At 32.4% G+C, this 18893-nt stretch overlaps 1 protein-coding gene across 3 annotated transcripts in view; it reads left to right on the top strand.

Annotated features, from left to right (window-relative positions):
• The first annotated feature begins 843 nt into the window (after positions 1-843).
• The window catches only part of LOC134721329 (E3 ubiquitin-protein ligase TTC3-like), a 120412-nt gene continuing 102362 nt past the window's right edge, over positions 844-18893 (top strand). The window contains exon 1 of one of the 3 annotated variants that reach the window (XM_063584249.1): positions 844-1085. Coding sequence is in view for 1 of the 3 variants with exons in the window: in XM_063584246.1 (XP_063440316.1) it covers positions 15990-16074 (85 nt within the window). In the remaining 2 variants the exon portion in view is untranslated. Of the gene's footprint in view, positions 1086-15949; positions 16075-18893 lie in introns of those variants that run through there. The other 2 variants (XM_063584250.1, XM_063584246.1) reach the window with 2 other exon arrangements.

Raw genomic sequence — 18893 nt, forward strand, 5'->3', positions numbered from 1 at the left:
TTCGGAGGACATGTTTTTCAACAGACTGTTGGCATTTCAATGGGAACAAATTGTGTCCCCCTTCTTGCCGACTTATTTCTTTATTATTATGAGGCTGACTTCATACAGGAACTTCTTAGGAAGAAAGATAAGAAGTAAGCTATATCCCTTTTAACTCTACTTTCCGCTATATAGATAAAATCATCATAGATACCAGGACTAAATTTAGTATATACGTCAGACGCACGTTTCATCTACGAAAGACGCATCAGTGACGCTCGAATAAAAAAAAGTTAAAAAGGCCAAAAAAAAAAGCACGAAGTTGTAGAGCATTGAGGAAATTCCTAAAAGTTTTGTCAAATACAGCTACGGTGATCTATGCCTGAGGTAGAAAAGCCTTAGTATTTCAAATAATTCTAAAATTTTGTAAACAGTAAATTTATAAATATAACCATATCAAGGGACTATTAATGACAATTCATGTCAGCACCAGCGCAAATACTGGGCTGATGATGTTCTTTCACTAAATAATTTAAAAATTTGGTGACTATGCTGAATGCATCTATCCCATCGAACTAGAGATAATAGATACAATCACGGCACACTAATATCTAGGTTTAGATTTGGTTAGTGGTTTGATGTGAATGACGACATTTTTTTTTAGAATATTACTATGATAAATGCTTATCATTGATTGGTCAGTTACATGTTGTGTACATAAATCCATAAACGCTTTTGTATCTATCTTATTCGAAAGTCACAAACTTTTGTATCTATCTTATTCGAAAAACACAAACTTTTGTATCTATCTTATTCGAAAAACACAAACTTTTGTATCTATCTTATTCGAAAAACACAAACTTTTGTATCTATCTTATTCGAAAAACACAAAAGAGACATATCTTCATAGGGTCTATATATTTTATGGACGTTATGGTTTGTTAAAAACGATACTAATGTGCGGTTATTAGTAAAACCTTTCATGAAAGGTCATTTCCAAGCGCCATATTGACTTTCCGCAGGAGGTTACATGTGCATGTTTTGATGTCAATAATAGCTCAAACAGGAAGAAAAAAGGTCCAAAACCCCCTATATATATTAGATAGGTAAATGTAGCTTATCAATGACGTGTTATATATCTCGCTACTGTATATCACAACATCATATTGGGTTAAATATAAAAAAGTAACATAAATTGAACCTGTAATTTACTAATTATATTTTCTCCCGTCACATGAATAACAGATATATTATATGATATGAACACGTAGTGACAGAGCATTGACGGTTAAAATCAGTATGTTTAAATTGTTTTTTTCATATAACGTGACGGTACCCAAATTGCACCTATTTTGACAGTTTTTTCACCTACGTTTTTTTATGATCAGGAAAAAAATGTCCATACTGTGTTTATTTTGTAGCCCTATCCTTCTTTGTCATATGGGTACACCAATTTAATTTTAAGTCCATATTGAGTCATTAAAAAATGGGTTTGAATCAACCTCCAAACTATCCATGATTCTGTAATGAGGAGTACCCAAATTGCATCGATGCTTAAATTTACATCATCAAAAGTCTAATAACCGAGCTTTTGTTTAATTTCTTCAAATATTTTGAACAATTGGATATTTGTCCATGCTTACTATTCATATTTTACGAAATGGATACTTATAATATATTGTATTTGCCTATTTTAAAAAGATGACGTCGCATGGTGATGTTTTCGTACATTTTGTTTTTTTCAGTAAACAGTCCATCTGTTGATAAATACTGTGAACGTTTTGTGTATAACTAAATATGTTTACCTATGTTGAAAGACGGGCATAGTATCAAATCATAAAAATACAACTTGTTTAGTCTCTAGGATATCTTGCAAGATTTTTATTGCTATTTTTTTCTAAATAGGTGCAATTTGGGTACTCGGTGCAATTTGGGTACCCTTACGTTAGACTTGTTCCATTTCAAGTAAAAGGACGTTTTTAGCACTAATAGAAGATCATAGAAATATTACTCAAAATGGGAATGTTACTTGTTGGGGGGGGGGGGGGGGGGGGAAATGGATATCCCCCACTGGTTTATTCCTAATATTTAATAGTATTTAATATTTTTGTTTTTCTCAACCAGTTGGTCTTATTAAAATAATATGAGTCGGGCATTACCTGTGAGAGGGGCCGAAGTCTGTATGAATTATTTTTTTTGTAACTTCAAAAACTGTTAAATACTGTAATGTTTCCGATTTTGGTTCTGTTGTCAAGGATTTTTCTTGTGAGGTTATTTAAGTTATGAGGTTATGTTCAATGAAAACAAAGAAATGAGATTATCAGGTAACATTTATTCATATTCAGATTACTCTGACGTCCAACAGCTGTTTTGCCAGACAAGCTTTTAGTTCTTCGCACTCTAACTTTAGTAAAAGTGAATAGAAATCTATGAAATTTGAACTCAAGGTGTATGACCACTAAAGGAAGGTTGGGATTGATTTTGGGAGTTTTGGTCCCATCATTTTAGGAATTAGGAGCCTAAAAAGGCCCAAATAAGCATTTTCTTGGTTTTTGCACTATAACTTTAGATTAATTAAATAGAAATCTAAGAAATTTTGACACAAGGTTTATGACCACAAAAGGAAGGTTGGGATTGATTTCGGGAGTTTTGGTTCCAACATTTCAGGAATTAAGGGCCAAAAAGTGGCCCAAATAAGCATTATTTTTCTCCCATTAACTTTAGTAGCCTTTTCAATAGTCGTCTGGCGTGAAAAGGACGACAACTCAGTTTTAGAATTTGATATTTTTGGAGACGGTCTTTTTCCGGAATTGCATGCATTATCATCACGATTTTTCCTTTGGCCGTCGACAGTAGAACTATTGCTGCATTCTTTGACAAAAAGGTATACATTGTACTAGTTTTATGATTTTTCATTCAAGCTTTACATTTTCTTATTTTCATCTTTTCTATCAAAAACTATTTCCATATATAGATACAAGATTTGTAATCAGCAAGTAATCATATGAATGTAAACTTAAAGTAATCTAAAAGTAATCATGATTACACCTGTTTTTTTGCAATGTAATCGATTACATTACGATTACTTGTAATCAGAAATGACATGATTACTGATTGGAATAAGGGAAAGGGGGATGTGAAAAAAAAATTGGGTGGGGGGGGGGGCAAGGATCTGGAAATTTTTTCACCTAATTTCGGTCATTTTCATACAACTTAAAAGTTGATGCCCCTTTTCAAAAAATGATTGTCAAAATCACATTACTGCATGAGACTCATTATGAGTATGCTCATACTCGATCGTCATGTTCGTAGCATCAACAAACTTGTTTCACTGTTGCATCGCATTTACTTCATGATTTGTCCTACCATTTTCCAAAAATCGTTTAAGAGCAATTAAGGGAAGACAACAGTTTAAAAATAAAATGATTTTAATGACTCAAAACGATAATATTCTCAGTTATCCCTTACTTATCATTTGATTCTGAAGTCAAAATTCAAACCAGATGTACAACAACAATCCTAAAATGAACAATTCCGGACTCATTTCCGGGATTAGTTTTGTTTATCCAAATGACAGGAAATCATCGGCTTTTTAATATTTTACCTTTAATAGTGTAAGAATATTAATTAAAATAGTTGCACAAGCTTTATTTAGGATGAAATTATTTTAAATTTACTATTTATTGTCTAAATCTGTGGAAGAGAATTTCAAGCATGCGTATTACATAGTAAACAAAGCATGTGTGTGAGAAGTAAAAAAAAAAAAAATCTACGTAAATTAAACAAAGTTTTAATTTAATTTTAAATCATAATTGACAATTGTCTTACCTGTTGAGTAATTAAATAATGAAGCCAGTTGGTATGGAATTTTTATTTCTTTATAATAATAGTTTTGAGCTTGTGATTAATTGTGGTTTACTCCTGGTTTGCCCACTTTTAATTCTACCAATTAACTATTAGTAAAGAAAACAAAAAAGACAAAAGGTTTAATGAGCATACAATTGTATAGTCTGTTCCAACTTAGGTATGGTCAGGTATATTGTTAGTAAGTGTTTTCTGCATATTCAGGTTGTTTTTTTGTATAGAAAAAATTATTAAAAAAATCAAATATTTTTTCTCATTATTCTCAATTTTATAAATGCATTGCATAAGGAAATATGTAAAATGAGGATAAATACAATCTTTTAAATTCACACCAAAAGTCACAAAACATGATATTCACAAATCTTCACTTCATTGTCCAGTTCAAATGGAGAAGATGGGATCGATCATCAGCTGCGTCCGAGTAATCTACCACGCTGATTAGTCCTTGTTGGAATCTTTCTTTCAGTAGTTGGAGTCTGGTTCTTATACTCTGTATCGTCATCTTTTTGGGGGCGGGCTCCTCCTGCTACATACTGGATAATGTTGCATTCTGTAAGTGCCTGTGTCTTTTTCAGTAGCTCAATGATCTCGTAGATGTTTGCGTGGGCATGTTTGAGTCTCTTCTTAAGTTTGTTGTGCCATCCTTCCAAGTGATTTGTGGTGGAGGTCCTTCTGTGTAATAGTGATTCCATAGAAAACGGTAGCTTTCAATCCTGAACTCTGTCATGTATTCTGTAAATGAAGTTGTAGCGGGTATGTTTTCAGTTTCTTAAATGTCTTCTTTAGTGTTTAGCCAAACTTCCCCAACAAGGTGGGGTGGAACAAGAGGTAGTACTGCGGCTCCTCGTTGCAGTTGAGTTATGTCTTCATCTCTTTAATAGGACTGTAGTCCATATTTCTGTGACTATTGTCAAATACACTGGGTGAAGTTGAAGTAGCAGACTTTCACATTAACCCCTGGCCACACTGTTCGTGCTGCGTTGTTGGTTGCTGTTTCATAGTCAGTAAATAGCCTTTCTGGTTGAAGTTCTAACTGGTGTTGTTAGCAATCATGATTATTAATCGAAAAATATTTTATTGTTGTTATTTGTTTTTTTGTAAAGAAAATGCTAGCTTGGATGCATATTACTGTGTAAAATGTGTTATATTTATAGCTTGACTATTGAACAGTTGCATTTATATTCTAGTTGTTAGAATAAATTGGATATTTTTTATATTAAGTTTCAGAACAGTGTATTTTATTAAAAATTTTAAAAAATAAGTTAAATAAAGATAAAGATATTCAATGAGATTTATTCTAATAAATCTTTAGTTTCATTCTTTTACTTTTTACCTTTTTTCAGAATGTACCAATAATTAAAACTATTTGTTGATAAATTGGAAAAATAGTTCATTTCAAGTGCACATTTTTCCTATTTTTTGTATGAATAAAAATACATTTTCCTGCCAAAAATATATAAAATTTAGAAAGTTTTGCACACTTGATTTAATAACAGAATATAATGTTCTTTTGAACATTTACAGGTAAAATAAAAGGTAAAAAATATGATTATAATTCAGAAATAAACTATAATTGTTAAAACAACAATTCCCTCTATGTTTACATATACATGTAATAAAAAGTGGGCAAACCAGGATGACACCATTAATTGCCAGGTGTGAATTAAAAACACAGGTAATGAGATTAGCAATCATTAGCCAATAGCTCCCCAAGGCATTAATATAGTTATTAGGAGGGCCCGCAGGATTATAACACTTTATTGAAGTGGCAGTTTAATTACAGGAAGTCGATAACAAAACAAAAATGTGTTCATAATGGCGATTTTGAAAGTTGATCTCAACGAAATGACCGAAATTATTACGGTTGAAAAATAAAATTTGACCTAAATCCCAATTAAAAGTTTAGGACATTATAGTTTCAGTTTAGGACATGACTGGCAAATATGACCGTTTCCGGACCCTTGGGGGGGGGGGGTCAATTTTTCTCATTTCAAATTTCTTAAATAAAAATAAAATTTCTTCAAACATATTTTTGAGAGGATTGATATTCAACAGCATAGTGAATTGCTAAAAGGCAAAAATAAATTTAAGTTCCTTAGACCACATTCATTCTGTGTCAGAAACATATGCTGTGTCAACTATTGGATCACAATCCAAATTTAGAGCTGAATCCAGCTTGAATGTTGTGTCCATACTTGCCCCAACCGTTCAGGGTTCAAACCTCTGCGGTCGTATAAAGCTGCACCCTGCGGAACATCTGGTTTACTTTCTTCTGGATTAAAACTAGATTGAAAGATCAGTTTGAAATAATTTTTGACATCAAAACAAAAACGATCTGAATTGTGAATATTAAGTGACCCATGAATTTTTTTAACTCTGCTACGGAGGTGAAAGTTACATCATGTTTCAACCCTCTGTTACAACTATATTTATATAAATATTTCAATGTCAGACTTATGATTTCAAAACGTAAAATTTATACTGCGAAAGGTTTACCTTTTATTTTTATACGACCGCAAATTTTGAAAAATTTTCGTCGTATATTGCTATCACGTTGGCGTCGTCGTCGTTGTCGTCGTTGTTGTCGTCGTCGTCGTCGTCGTCCAAATACTTTTAGTTTTCGCACTCTAACTTTAGTAAAAGTGAATAGAAATCTATGAAATTTTAAGACAAGGTTTATGACCATAAAAGGAAGGTTGGTATTGATTTTGGGAGTTTTGGTCCCAACATTTTAGGAATGAGGGGCCAAAAAGGGCCCAAATAAGCATTTTCTTGGTTTTCCACTATAACTTTAGTTTAAGTGAATAGAAATCTATGAAATTTTGACACAAGGTTGATGACCACAAAAGAAAGGTTGGGATTGATTTTGGGAGTTTTGGTTTTAACAGTTTAGGAATTAGGGGCCAAAAAAGGGCCCAAATAAGCATTATTCTGGGTTTTCGCACAATAACTTTAGTTTAAGTAAATAGAAATCAATGAAACTTAAACATAATGTTTATGACCACAAAAGGAAGATTGGTATTGATTTTGGGAGTTAAGGTCCCAACAGTTTAGGAATTAGGGGCCAAAAAGGGACCCAAATAAGCATTTTTCTTGGTTTTCGCACCATAACGTTTTTATAAGTAAATAGAAATCTATGAAATTTAAACACAAGGTTAATGACCATAAAAGGAAAGTTGGTATTGATTTTGGGAGTTTTGGTCCCAACAGTTTAGGAAAAAGGGGCCCAAAGGGTCCAAAATTAAACTTTGTTTGATTTCATCAATTGAATAATTGGGGTTCTTTGATATGCCGAATCTAACTGTGTATGTAGATTCTTAACTTTTGGTCCCGTTTTCAAATTGGTCTACATTAAGGTGCAAAGAGTCCAAAATTAAACTTAGTTTGATTTTAACAAAAATTGAATCCTTGGGGTTCTTTGATATGCTGAATCTAAAAATGAACTTAGATTATTTATTATTGGCCCAGTTTTCAAGTTGGCCCAAATCGGGGTCCAAAATTAAACTTTTTTGATTTCATCAAAAATTGAATAAATGGGGTTCTTTGATATGCCAAATCTAACTGTGTATGTAGATTCTTCATTTTTGGTCCCGTTTTCAAATTGGCCTACATTAAGGTCCAAAGAGTCCAAAATTAAACTAAGTTTGATTTTAACAAAAATTAAATTCTTGGGCCTCTTTGATATGCTGAATCTAAACTCTTGAACTGAATTTTAATGTGCGTATTGTTATGCTTTTACTTTTCTACACTGGTTAGAGGTATAGGGGGAGGGTTGAGATCTCACAAACATGTTTAACCCCGCCGCATTTTTGCGCCTGTCCCAAGTCAGGAGCCTCTGGCCTTTGTTAGTCTTGTATTATTTATATTTTAGTTTCTTGTGTACAATTTGGAAATTAGTATGGCGTTCATTATCACTGAACTAGTATATATTTATTTAGGGGCCAGCTGAAGTACGCCTCCGGGTGTGGGAATTTCTCGCTACATTGAAGACCTGTTGGTGACCTTCTGCTGTTGTGTTTTTTTATTTTGGTCGGGTTGTTGTCTCTTTGACACATTCCCCATTTCCATTCTCAACTTTACTTAGATTTTTTATTATGGGCCAAGTTTTCAAGTTGGTCCAAATCAGGATCTAAAATTATTATATTAAGTATTGTGGAATAGCAAGTCTTTTCAATTGCACAGTATTGTGCAATGGCAAGAAATATCTAATTTCACAATATTGTGAAATAGCAAATTTTTTTTTAGTTAGAGTTATCTTTCTTTGTCCAAAATAGAAAGCAAGAAATATCTTATTGCAAGAATTTTTTTTAATTGGAGTTATCTTTCTTTGTCCAGAATCAACTTAAATCTTTGTTATATACAATATACAATGTATATTCACTTTTCATTAGAACACATTCATTCTGTGTCAGAAACCTATGCTGTGTCAACTATTTAATCACAATCCAAATTTAGAGCTGAATCCAGCTTGAATGTTGTGTCCATACTTGCCCCAACCGTTCAGGGTTCAACCTCTGCGGTCGTATAAAGCTACGCCCTGCGAAGCATCTGGTTCTGGTATGATAAATGCATGGCAGCCGAAAGTTTATACGCTGCGATTCGCAATGCATGAATAGCCTAGGGAAAACACTGGGACACTTTTAACTAATCATATTCCTAGAAATGTATAGGAGGTAAGATAATTTTATTTATTATCTTATATTTTGCAAAAATTTATACCCAGATATATATCCTATTTACAAAATAATGCTATGTGCATGTTTTTGCAAAAAGAAAGAGGATACAAGTTTCAGAAAGTAACTTGCATTGCAAGTAAATAATTTATCAATCTTTTCTACCTTCTGGTTTTGGACAAAGGGAAATAACTCAAATCAAAATAATACTATGTATACATGTAACTCAAGTTCACTGCAAATTCAAATGGATCATGTTGATGCAATATTGACCCATGAAAGGTTAAAAAGAAATTTGATTTTGAATTATTTTTCTTGCATTCACAAATTTCAAATGACATAGATACAAATGTAAAGTATTTCAGTGATTTAATAAATTCAGTTCACCTATTTAAGTGATTTTGGTGTTTCCTTTGATCTTCAAATGCTAATTTTAGTGATTTTCCATATTTACACAAACTTTTCTATAATATCCCTACATAGATCAATTATCCCTTTTTCTATGGATATTAACTTCACCAGTGCACTTGAGCAGTACATGTAAGTTAGTGCGCTAAAGCTTTTAGAGAATTCAGAGAATTTTGGAGAAGCATTACTACATGTAAGTTGTAAAATAATTTTGAACAATAAAATATGTTTAAACTAATTAAAGCTTTTAAAAGTACCCTTGGGAATTGTTCTGTAATCAAATATTCATTAACGAGGGTCTGAATGGGGGGGGGGGGGGGGGGGGGGGGGGCTGTTATTCTGTAAACATTTAATTTTCACCCCTTTTTTCTCTAATCTTCAAAAAATAAGTCTATTCTTTAAAAGTGATTTTTTACGCATTATTCTTTCTTTTTTTCCATAGTTTTCTTTAATCTTTAAAAAAAATTAAACATCCTTTTAAATGAATGAGAATGGTGATTTTGAAACAACAGCAAGGCTTTCATTTGTTTCTCAACAATGACGTGTTGATGTGGTGTATTGTTCTGCATGATTAAAGTGCTAGTTCCTTGAAGTAACAAGTCCAAGTTCTCATCAGTTCTTTCCAGTGATTTTGACTACATATATAAGAAGACGTGGTGTAATTGCCAATGAGACAACTCTTCAAAGAGACCAAATGACACAGAAATTAACAACTATAGGTCACTGTACGGCATTCAACAATAAGCAAAAGCCAACCGCATAGTCAGCTATAAACAGTGGTGGATTCAGGTTTTTTGAAAGAGGGGCCGTAGTTTGTAAAGATCACCGAGCGGAGGGAGGCAAATTTTTTTTTTGTCCCCTTTTTAGGACTAAAAACATAAAATAAGTGAAATATGCACTTTTTAAACGGTTCCTGGCGCGGGGCATGCATTTTTTGTAGTTGCTGGTTAGGTGTAAGGGTTGGACATTTTAGATGCTGCATCTCCCTATTTATTTCTATCTTTAAATGATAGTTTGGATCCATGAGCTATAACGGTACTGATATATTTAATGTGTGATTTGTAAGTAAAACATAGGCATGGAAAATTCTCGCACGTTTGTTGCAAGTTAAGTTAGAATAACCTCACAGAGATCTTGTTGTTAACAAGATATACGCTGGGCTATTCAATTGAATTTGAAATACGACCGACACGAGTTAAAAAAGACAAACAAGTAATTTTTATCCAAATGTTTGGTTGATATGTTTCACCCAACAACATTAAAGGAAGTAAAGGGTCCCAAATCAATCAAAGGCTAAGAATGAGTCTGAAATGACAACGAATTTATGAATGCCGGCCGACAAATGAAGACATAAAGGCCAAACAAGCAGGTAGGTTGCAGTCTGGTCTTGAAAAAAGTATTCCATATATATCAGTTCGGCGAAACAGACATTCCGGTCAGACATGAAAACACCTGCCACAAAAAAATGCCCGCTTTTATAATTATTCATCATGTTCATTTAATGCTAAATAATTCTGTTGGGAATTTTCGTTTCTAATAGCAAAAATCAAATAGTTCTTTAAATCTATATAGAGCTTATACTAACTGGGGACCATTATTCAGCTATATTATTTTAAAATAGGCTGGGGCGTTTGGGGTTAAACATGTTTCTGTAGTTAGATACTATTGCTGTGGAACTTTTTTTTCATGAGAGTGTAATAGTCTATAGAGCATTACTTTCTGTTTGGTGGAATAGTGAAATAGAAGTCAATATTTTCTTGCTAAATCCTGTGTCGCTTTGAAGCTGTCATGATTGTCATCCTCAGCCTACGCATTGTGTTACTGTAATTTGAATTTCAAAATGACTGAGAGACGTTTTATTCGACACACTGCGCGTCAACTCCACCATATCGAATCACATGACTTTGATAATCAGTAAATTCCAGCGAAAAATATCTTTACAAGTCAAGAAATGTCGTATAAAAATTAAATAGTAGTACACGGGAAATGGCAAAGTTTACCATGTTCACGAAGTCTAGCCTTAATAATCATTTAAAAAAAATCTGAGTACGCCCTCTACGCCCCCTTCTGGATCCGCCACTGAATTAAAAGTCCGAGTAGAAGTATCGGAAACCAGTTCACATTGACTGAATCCTATAGTCTGCTATCACAAAGAAAAAAAAGGTTTACCAAGTTTGTTTTCACTTTTATCATATTTTTACAATGATAATTTTGATAATTTTCTTTAAATTTAAGAAGGGAAAATTCTGTTAACAGTTAATTTTTCGCGTTTTCTTTTATTAATCATTCAATATTCATTATATTTTTAGACCACGCATTTCTCTAATCTTTATTTTTTTAAGGGCATTATTCTCTAATCATTTAACCCCATCCAAACCCTCATTAACTGCGCTGACTATCAGACAAAGGTCAACAATATTAGGTATCCTGATTGTTTTTCTTTAGAGTTAGAATGATATACTTCAAGGTTATGTCCTGATCTACAAATTATTCCAGAAAATGCATATTTTAAATAAATTGTAAAAACTGACAGGCTTATCAAGCAAAAGACAATTTCTAGATGTAGATAGTTGTTTTTTCAATGGAATTCTTGTCTTTTTACCAATAAAAAAATCACGCTTGTAAGAAAAATATTAAGAAAAAGTTATAAACACTTATTTAAGTTATCTTCTTAAATTACTTGTTACAGTACTAGTGATTTTTAAAATTCTGTGTCTATTTATAGAATTTTTAAAAATATTTCACAGCCAAAATCACTTGAGGAAGTGATTCTGAAATCACTTGTTTAAGTAGCACCCCTGACTGTTTAAGTAAAAACTAATTGGAAAAAGTTATGTATATATGTATTTTACATTTTGTTTGTCATGTACATGTCTGTTAATGTTTGCCTGTGATTTCCAGTACATTGTATTATATATATCTTTTTTTTTTAACTGATTTCCTCTCACATAATTTTGCTGAAGAGACTTTTTGTGTCATTTGGTCTCATGTTAAGAGGTGTCTCATTGGCATGAATAATGCCACATTTTCTTTTTTATATTAGATCTATGAAGTTATCAAACTGAATGGTACTTTTTAGATAAATATCATGTACATATTACAACTATCACATTTCGTAGAAAAAAATATTGGTGAATATGTTGACCCTAATATACTACCACTCTTAAACATCAAGTGCCAAGGCTTTATACTGGTTGGCTTTCAGTTCCTGGAATCCTATTAGTCTTAAAAAACTTTTTATACGACCGCAAATTTTGAAAAAAATTTCGTCGTATATTGCTATCACGTTGGCGTCTGCGTCTGCGTCGTCGTCGTCGTCGTCGTCCGAATACTTTTAGTTTTCGCACTCTAACTTTAGTAAAAGTGAATAGAAATCTATGAAATTTTAACACAAGGTCTATGACCATAAAAGGAAGGTTGGTATTGATTTTGGGAGCTTTGGTCCCAACATTTTAGGAATTAGGGGCCAAAAAGGGCCCAAATAAGCATTTTCTTGGTTTTCACACTATAACTTTAGTTTAAGTTAATAGAAATCTATGAAATTTTGACACAAGGTTTATGACCACAAAAGAAAGGTTGGGATTGATTTTGGGAGTTTTGGTTTCAACAGTTTAGGAATTAGGGGCCAAAAAAGGGCCCAAATAAGCATTATTCTTGGTTTTTGCACAATAACTTTAGTTTAAGTAAATAGAAATCAATGAAATTTAAACACAATGTTTATGACCACAAAAGGAAGATTGGTATTGATTTTGGGAGTTTAGGTCCCAACAGTTTAGAAATTAGGGGCCAAAAAGGGACCCAAATAAGCATTTTTCTTGGTTTTCGCACCATAACGTTAGTATAAGTAGATAGAAATCAATGAAATTTTAACACAAGGTTTATGACCATAAAAGGAAGGTTGGTATTGATTTTGGGAGTTTTGGTCCCAACAGTTTAGGAAAAAAGGGCCCAAAGGGTCCAAAATTAAACTTTGTTTGATTTTATCAAAATTGAATAATTGGGGTTCTTTGATATGCCGAATCTAACTGTGTATGTAGATTCTTAACTTTTGGTCCCGTTTTCAAATTGGTCTACATTAAGGTCCAAAGGTCCAAAATTAAACTTAGTTTGATTTTGACAAAAAATGAATCGGTTGGGTTCTTTGATATGTTGAATCTAAAAATGTACTTAGATTCTTGATTATTGGCCCAGTTTTCAAGTTGGTCCAAATCTGGGTCCAATATTAAACTTTATTTGATTTCATCAAAAATTGAATAAATGGGGTTCTTTGATATGCCAATTCTAACTGTGTATGTAGATTCTTCATTTTTGGTCCCGTTTTCAAATTGGCCTACATTAAGGTCCAAAGGGTCCAAATTGAAACTAAGTTTGATTTTAACAAAAATTAAATTCTTGGGCCTCTTTGATATGCTGAATCTAAACATGTACTTAGATTTTTATACGACCGCAAATTTTGAAAAAAATTTCGTCGTATATTGCTATCACGTTGGCGTCGTCGTCGTTGTCGTCGTCCGAATACTTTTAGTTTTCGCACTGTAACTTTAGTAAAAGTGAATAGAAATCTATGAAATTTTAACACAAGGTTTATGATCATAAAAGGAAGGCTGGTATTGATTTTGGGAGTTTTGGTCACAATATTTTAGGAATAAGGGGCCAAAAAGGGCCCAAATAAGCATTTTCTTGGTTTTCGCACTATAACTTTAGTTTAAGTTAATAGAAATCTATGAAATTTTGACACAAGGTTTATGACCACAAAAGAAAGGTGGGGATTGATTTTGGGAGTTTTGGTTTCAACAGTTTAGGAATTAGGGGCCAAAAAAGGGTCCAAATAAGCATTATTCTTGGTTTTCGCACAATTACTTTAGTTTAAGTAAATAGAAATCAATGAAATTTAAACACAATGTTTATGACCACAAAAGGAAGGTTGGCATTGATTTTGGGAGTTTTGGTCCCAACAATTAAGGAAAAAGGGGCCCAAAGGGTCCAAAATTAAACTTTGTTTTGATTTCATCAAAATTGAATAATTGGGGTTCTTTAATATGCGGAATCTAACTGTGTATGTAGATTCTTAATTTTTGGTCCCGTTTTCAAATTGGTCTACATTAAGGTCCAAAGGGTCCAAAATTAAACTTAGTTTGATTTTAACAAAAATTGAAACCTTGGGGTTCTTTGATATGCTGAATCTTAAAATGTACTTAGATTTTTGATTATTGGCCCAGTTTTCAAGTTGGCCCAAATCGAGGTCCAAAATTAAACATTGTTTGATTTCATCCAAAATTGAATAATTGGGGTTCTTTGATATGCCAAATCTAACTGTGTATGTAGATTCATAATTTTTGGTCCAGTTTTAAAATTGGTCTAAATTAAAGTGCAAAGGGTCCAAAATTAAACTAAGTTTGATTTTAACAAAAATCAAATTCTTGGGCCTCTTTGATATGCTGAATCTAAACATGTACTTAGATTTTTGATTATGGGCCCAGTTTTCAAGTTGGTCCAAATCTGGATCTAAAATTATTATATTAAGTATTGTGCAATAGCAAGTCTTTTCAATTGCACAGTATTGTGCAATGGCAAGAAATATCTAATTTCACAATATTGTGAAATAGCAAATTTTTTTTAATTAAGAGTTATCTTTCTTTGTCCAGTAAAGTAAGCAAGAAATACTTGCAAGAATTTTTTTTAATTGGAGTTATCTTTCTTTGTCTAGAATCAACTTAAATCGTTGTTATATACAATATACAATGTATATTCACTTTTTACTACCAACTGATAAATTTAAATTATCTTTACCATTCAGTGATAACAAGCAGTTTTTTTACATCTTAATATTTTATGATGTATTTAAATGAGTAGTAGTTGTTGCAAACTCCATTAGAATATTTTAATTGAAATTAGTTTTGGAATAAGGGAAAGGGGGATGTGATTAAAAAATTGGGTTCAATTTTTCTCATTTGAAATTTCATAAATAAAAAGAAAATTTCTTCAAACATTTTTTTGAGAGGATTAATATTCAACAGCATAGTGAATTGCTCTAAGAGAAAACAAAAATTTTAAGTTCATTTGAATACATTCATTCTGTGTCAGAAACCTATGCTGTGTCAACTTTTTAATCACAATCCAAATTTAGAGCGGAATCCAGCTTGAATGTTGTGTCCATACTTGCCCCAACTGTTCAGGGTTCAACCTCTGCGGTCGTATAAAGCTACGCCCTGCGGAGCATCTGGTTGATTATGGGCCCAGTTTTCAAGTTGGTCCAAATCAGGATCTAAAATTATTATATAAGTATTGTGCAATAGCAAGTCTTTTCAATTGCACAGTATTGTGCAATGGCAAGAAATATCTAATTTCACAATATTGTGAAATAGCAATTTTTTTTTAATTAGAGTTATCTTTCTTTGTCCAGAATAGTAAGCAAGAAATATCTTATTGCAAGATTTTTTTTTAATTGGAGTTATCTTTCTTTGTCCATAATCAACTTAAATCTTTGTTATATACAATATACAATGTATATTCACTTTTTACTACCAACTGATAAATTTAAATAATCTTTACCATTCAGTGATAACAAGCAGTTTTTTTACACCTTAATATTTTATGATGTATTTAAATGAGTAGTTATTGTTGCAAACTCCATTAGAATATTTTAATTGAGATTAGTTTTGGAATAAGGGAAAGGGGGATGTGATTCAAAAATTGGGTTTAATTTTTCTCATTTGAAATTTCATAAATTAAAAGAAAATTTCTTCAAACATTTTTTTGAGAGGATTAATATTCAACAGCATAGTGAATTGCTCTAAGAGAAAACAAAAATTTTTAAGTTCATAAGAACACATTCATTCTGTGTCAGAAACCTATGCTGTGTCAACTATTTAATCACAATCCAAATTTAGAGCTGAATCCAGCTTGAATGTTGTGTCCATACTTGCCCCAACCGTTCAGGGTTCAACCTCTGCGGTCGTATAAAGCTACGCCCTGCGGAGCATCTGGTTTTTTATAGTTGTCTCCCTCTTTCAGGATACTCTTTCGGGAGAATAGACTCCCAGATTGAGCTCTTGCATTGGTGGAATGTATGTTCGCTTGAGTGGGATAAAAGACAACAGATTTCGATTAAAACAAAACAATAAGGATATAAGGTTTTATTCTGAAGGTGGTAAGTTCTGCTTACTTTGTAAAATTAACTGCATGTACATGTATATATATGCTTTAGTCATTATTTTCATTATATTTCTTATCATTTATGATAGCCTTTCTTTAGGAATAGTCTAGTAACTCTCATTTCTGTCGTCTTTATTTTTTTCTTTTGAAAGCCTTTGTTTCATATCCTCTTCAAAGCAGAAACTATTTTTGTATTGAATTGTCTTGTCATTATATTTTTCTTTAAACATGTTAAGAATGTTTGTTCTTAATATTTGAGATTTGAAAATGAAGATGTTAAAGGAAGTTAAAATTTGTATTTTGTACAATTCATGTATATATATATGTGCACTTTAATACTGTAGAAAGGCTTGAATTGTTCGCACTGGTACATAGTCCGCATCCCCTTTTCCTCACGAAATATTAGGTAAAAAAACTTTTTGTTACTGTTAGAAAAGGTCTAATGAAACTCCAGTTATTTCAAATCCTGTGTGATCCTTTGTGCTATTTTCTTGGGAAAACATGTTTTCCATCCTCAAACAGAAGCTGAAACTGCTTGTAATTGATTCTAGATTGTAAAAATAAGTTAAATTCACTTAAAAAACAAATTAGAAACTTGTGTATGTTTGAACAGGAAGTTTAAAAAGCATGTGTAAATGAAGAAATTAACCGGTGAGAGTCAAAATCCGTATATGACAGATATCACAATAATACGACATTGAAAGTAAAACAGTTCCATCCTTTTGTAAAACAGTCTTTAAAGGGGCCCTAGCTGTTAAATTCATGGTCACCGATTTGACTCAATTCTCATATTTGATTTATAACAATGTAAAACATTTATCCAAACTACCAAAAGTCCAAAAGAAACAGTTTATAGCGCATGGGGTTGATAATATGTAGGTTTGTTTCGTGTGAATTTTAGTACAGACACCATCTAATAAACTATCGATTTGACCTCAGATGACCATATAAGCGATGTTAACACCAATAAAGATATGAATAACTTATACCAACACGTGCAATTGGATTTTTATAGGTCTGTTTGATTTTATTTTATACATTCAACATATATGTTTCACATTGTTTTCAACCGCATAAGAATGATTTCACATGGATCGAATAAGTGATCAAATGGTTTACCGTAGTTTCACTTTCATTGTTGACATTCTTTTTCTTTAAAAATAACCAGTACACGTACAATGCATGTGTTGTCAATCTCTAGCTAGGGGTTGAACTGAAGTTCACATGAATACGGATTTAATGAGGTCGACTGATTCACTTGCAAGTGAATTAGCAAATATCAATGTTTCTTTGCTTAATTTGACAAAATTGAACTATTTTGGCTGCTAAAAGCGAACTATTATCTCACTATTTCACTTTCATTATTGATTATCAAAAAAAATCTTACTTTAGCAGTGTTTTCCTTTTTTCAATTAAGTAAAATGAAGTAAGGTGGGTGTTTTGAAAAAAGCACTTGCAACCGGGTGATTTTTTTTACATTTTCAACCGGGTTGATTTTTTTCAGATTTACTGTTGGTTGGGGTCACAAATAGAAGGATAAGTATTGTATTCACATTTAATGGAATTGAACCATTCTTCTGCTATCACTGCTAGCCTTTCATTAAATGATTTGACAAATTAGTTTTGTGCATCTCGTATAGCAGATCATAATGGCTTTTGCAGGACTCCCTCCTCCTATGAAGTCTGCTAATGCATGGCCTATCGAACCAAGTTTCTGTCCTGTTCCTCGCTATAGTGCTGTATTTTTGGCACACAGAACTAATATCCTTCTGTGACGATTATCCATTTAAAGTCCTGTTCATATTTATCACCACTCAAATGAGGGGTAATCTCTCAATGTAATGACTATACCTTTTATGAGGGGTACATTTAAAGAGAAACAGATGAGGGGTAACCTCTCAGTGTAATGACTATCCCTTTTATGAGGGGTACATTTAAAGAGAAACAAATTAGCACATATTTGTTTCTGGCCTTTTTAGCTCACCTGGCCCGAAGGGCCAAGTGAGCTTATGCCATCACTTGGCGTCCGTCGTCGTCTGTCGTCTTAAACTATTTCAAGAATCTTCTCCTCTGAAACTACTTGGCCAAATACTTCCAAACTTTAACTGAATGTTCCTTAGGGTATCTAGTTTATAAATTGTATCCGAAGTTTTGATCTATCAACAAACATTGACGCCATAGCTAAAAATAGAACATAGGGGTCAAATGTAGTTTTTGGCTTATAACTCAAAAAACCAAAGCATTTAGAGCAAATCTGACATGGTTTAATATTGTTTATCAGGTCAAGATCTATCTGCCCTGAAATTTTCAGATGAATCAGACAACCCGTTGTTGGGTTGCTGCCCCTGAATTGGTAATTTTAAGGAAATTTTGCTATTTTTGGTTATTATCTTGAATATTATTATAGATAGAGATAAACTGTAAACAGCAATAATGTTCAGCAAAGTAAGATTTACAAATAAGTCAACATGACGGAAATGGTCAGTTGACCCCTTTAGGAGTTATTGACCTTTATAGTCAATTTTTAACCATTTTTCGTAAATCTTAGTAATCTTTTACAAAAATCTTCTCCTCTGAAACTACTGGGCCAAATACTTCCAAACTTTAACTGAATGTTCCTTAGGGTATCTAGTTTGTAAATTGTATCGGAAGTTTCGATCTATCAACAAACATGGTCGCCATTGCTAAAAATAGAACATAGGAGTCAAATGCAGTTTTTGGCTTATAACTCAAAAACCAAAGCATTTAGAGCAAATCTGACATGGTTTAATATTGTTAATCAGGTCAAGATCTATATCTGCCCTGAAATTTTCA

The sequence above is a fragment of the Mytilus trossulus genome, chromosome 6 (genome assembly GCF_036588685.1).
Source record: "Mytilus trossulus isolate FHL-02 chromosome 6, PNRI_Mtr1.1.1.hap1, whole genome shotgun sequence".
Lineage (NCBI taxonomy): Eukaryota > Metazoa > Mollusca > Bivalvia > Mytilida > Mytilidae > Mytilus > Mytilus trossulus.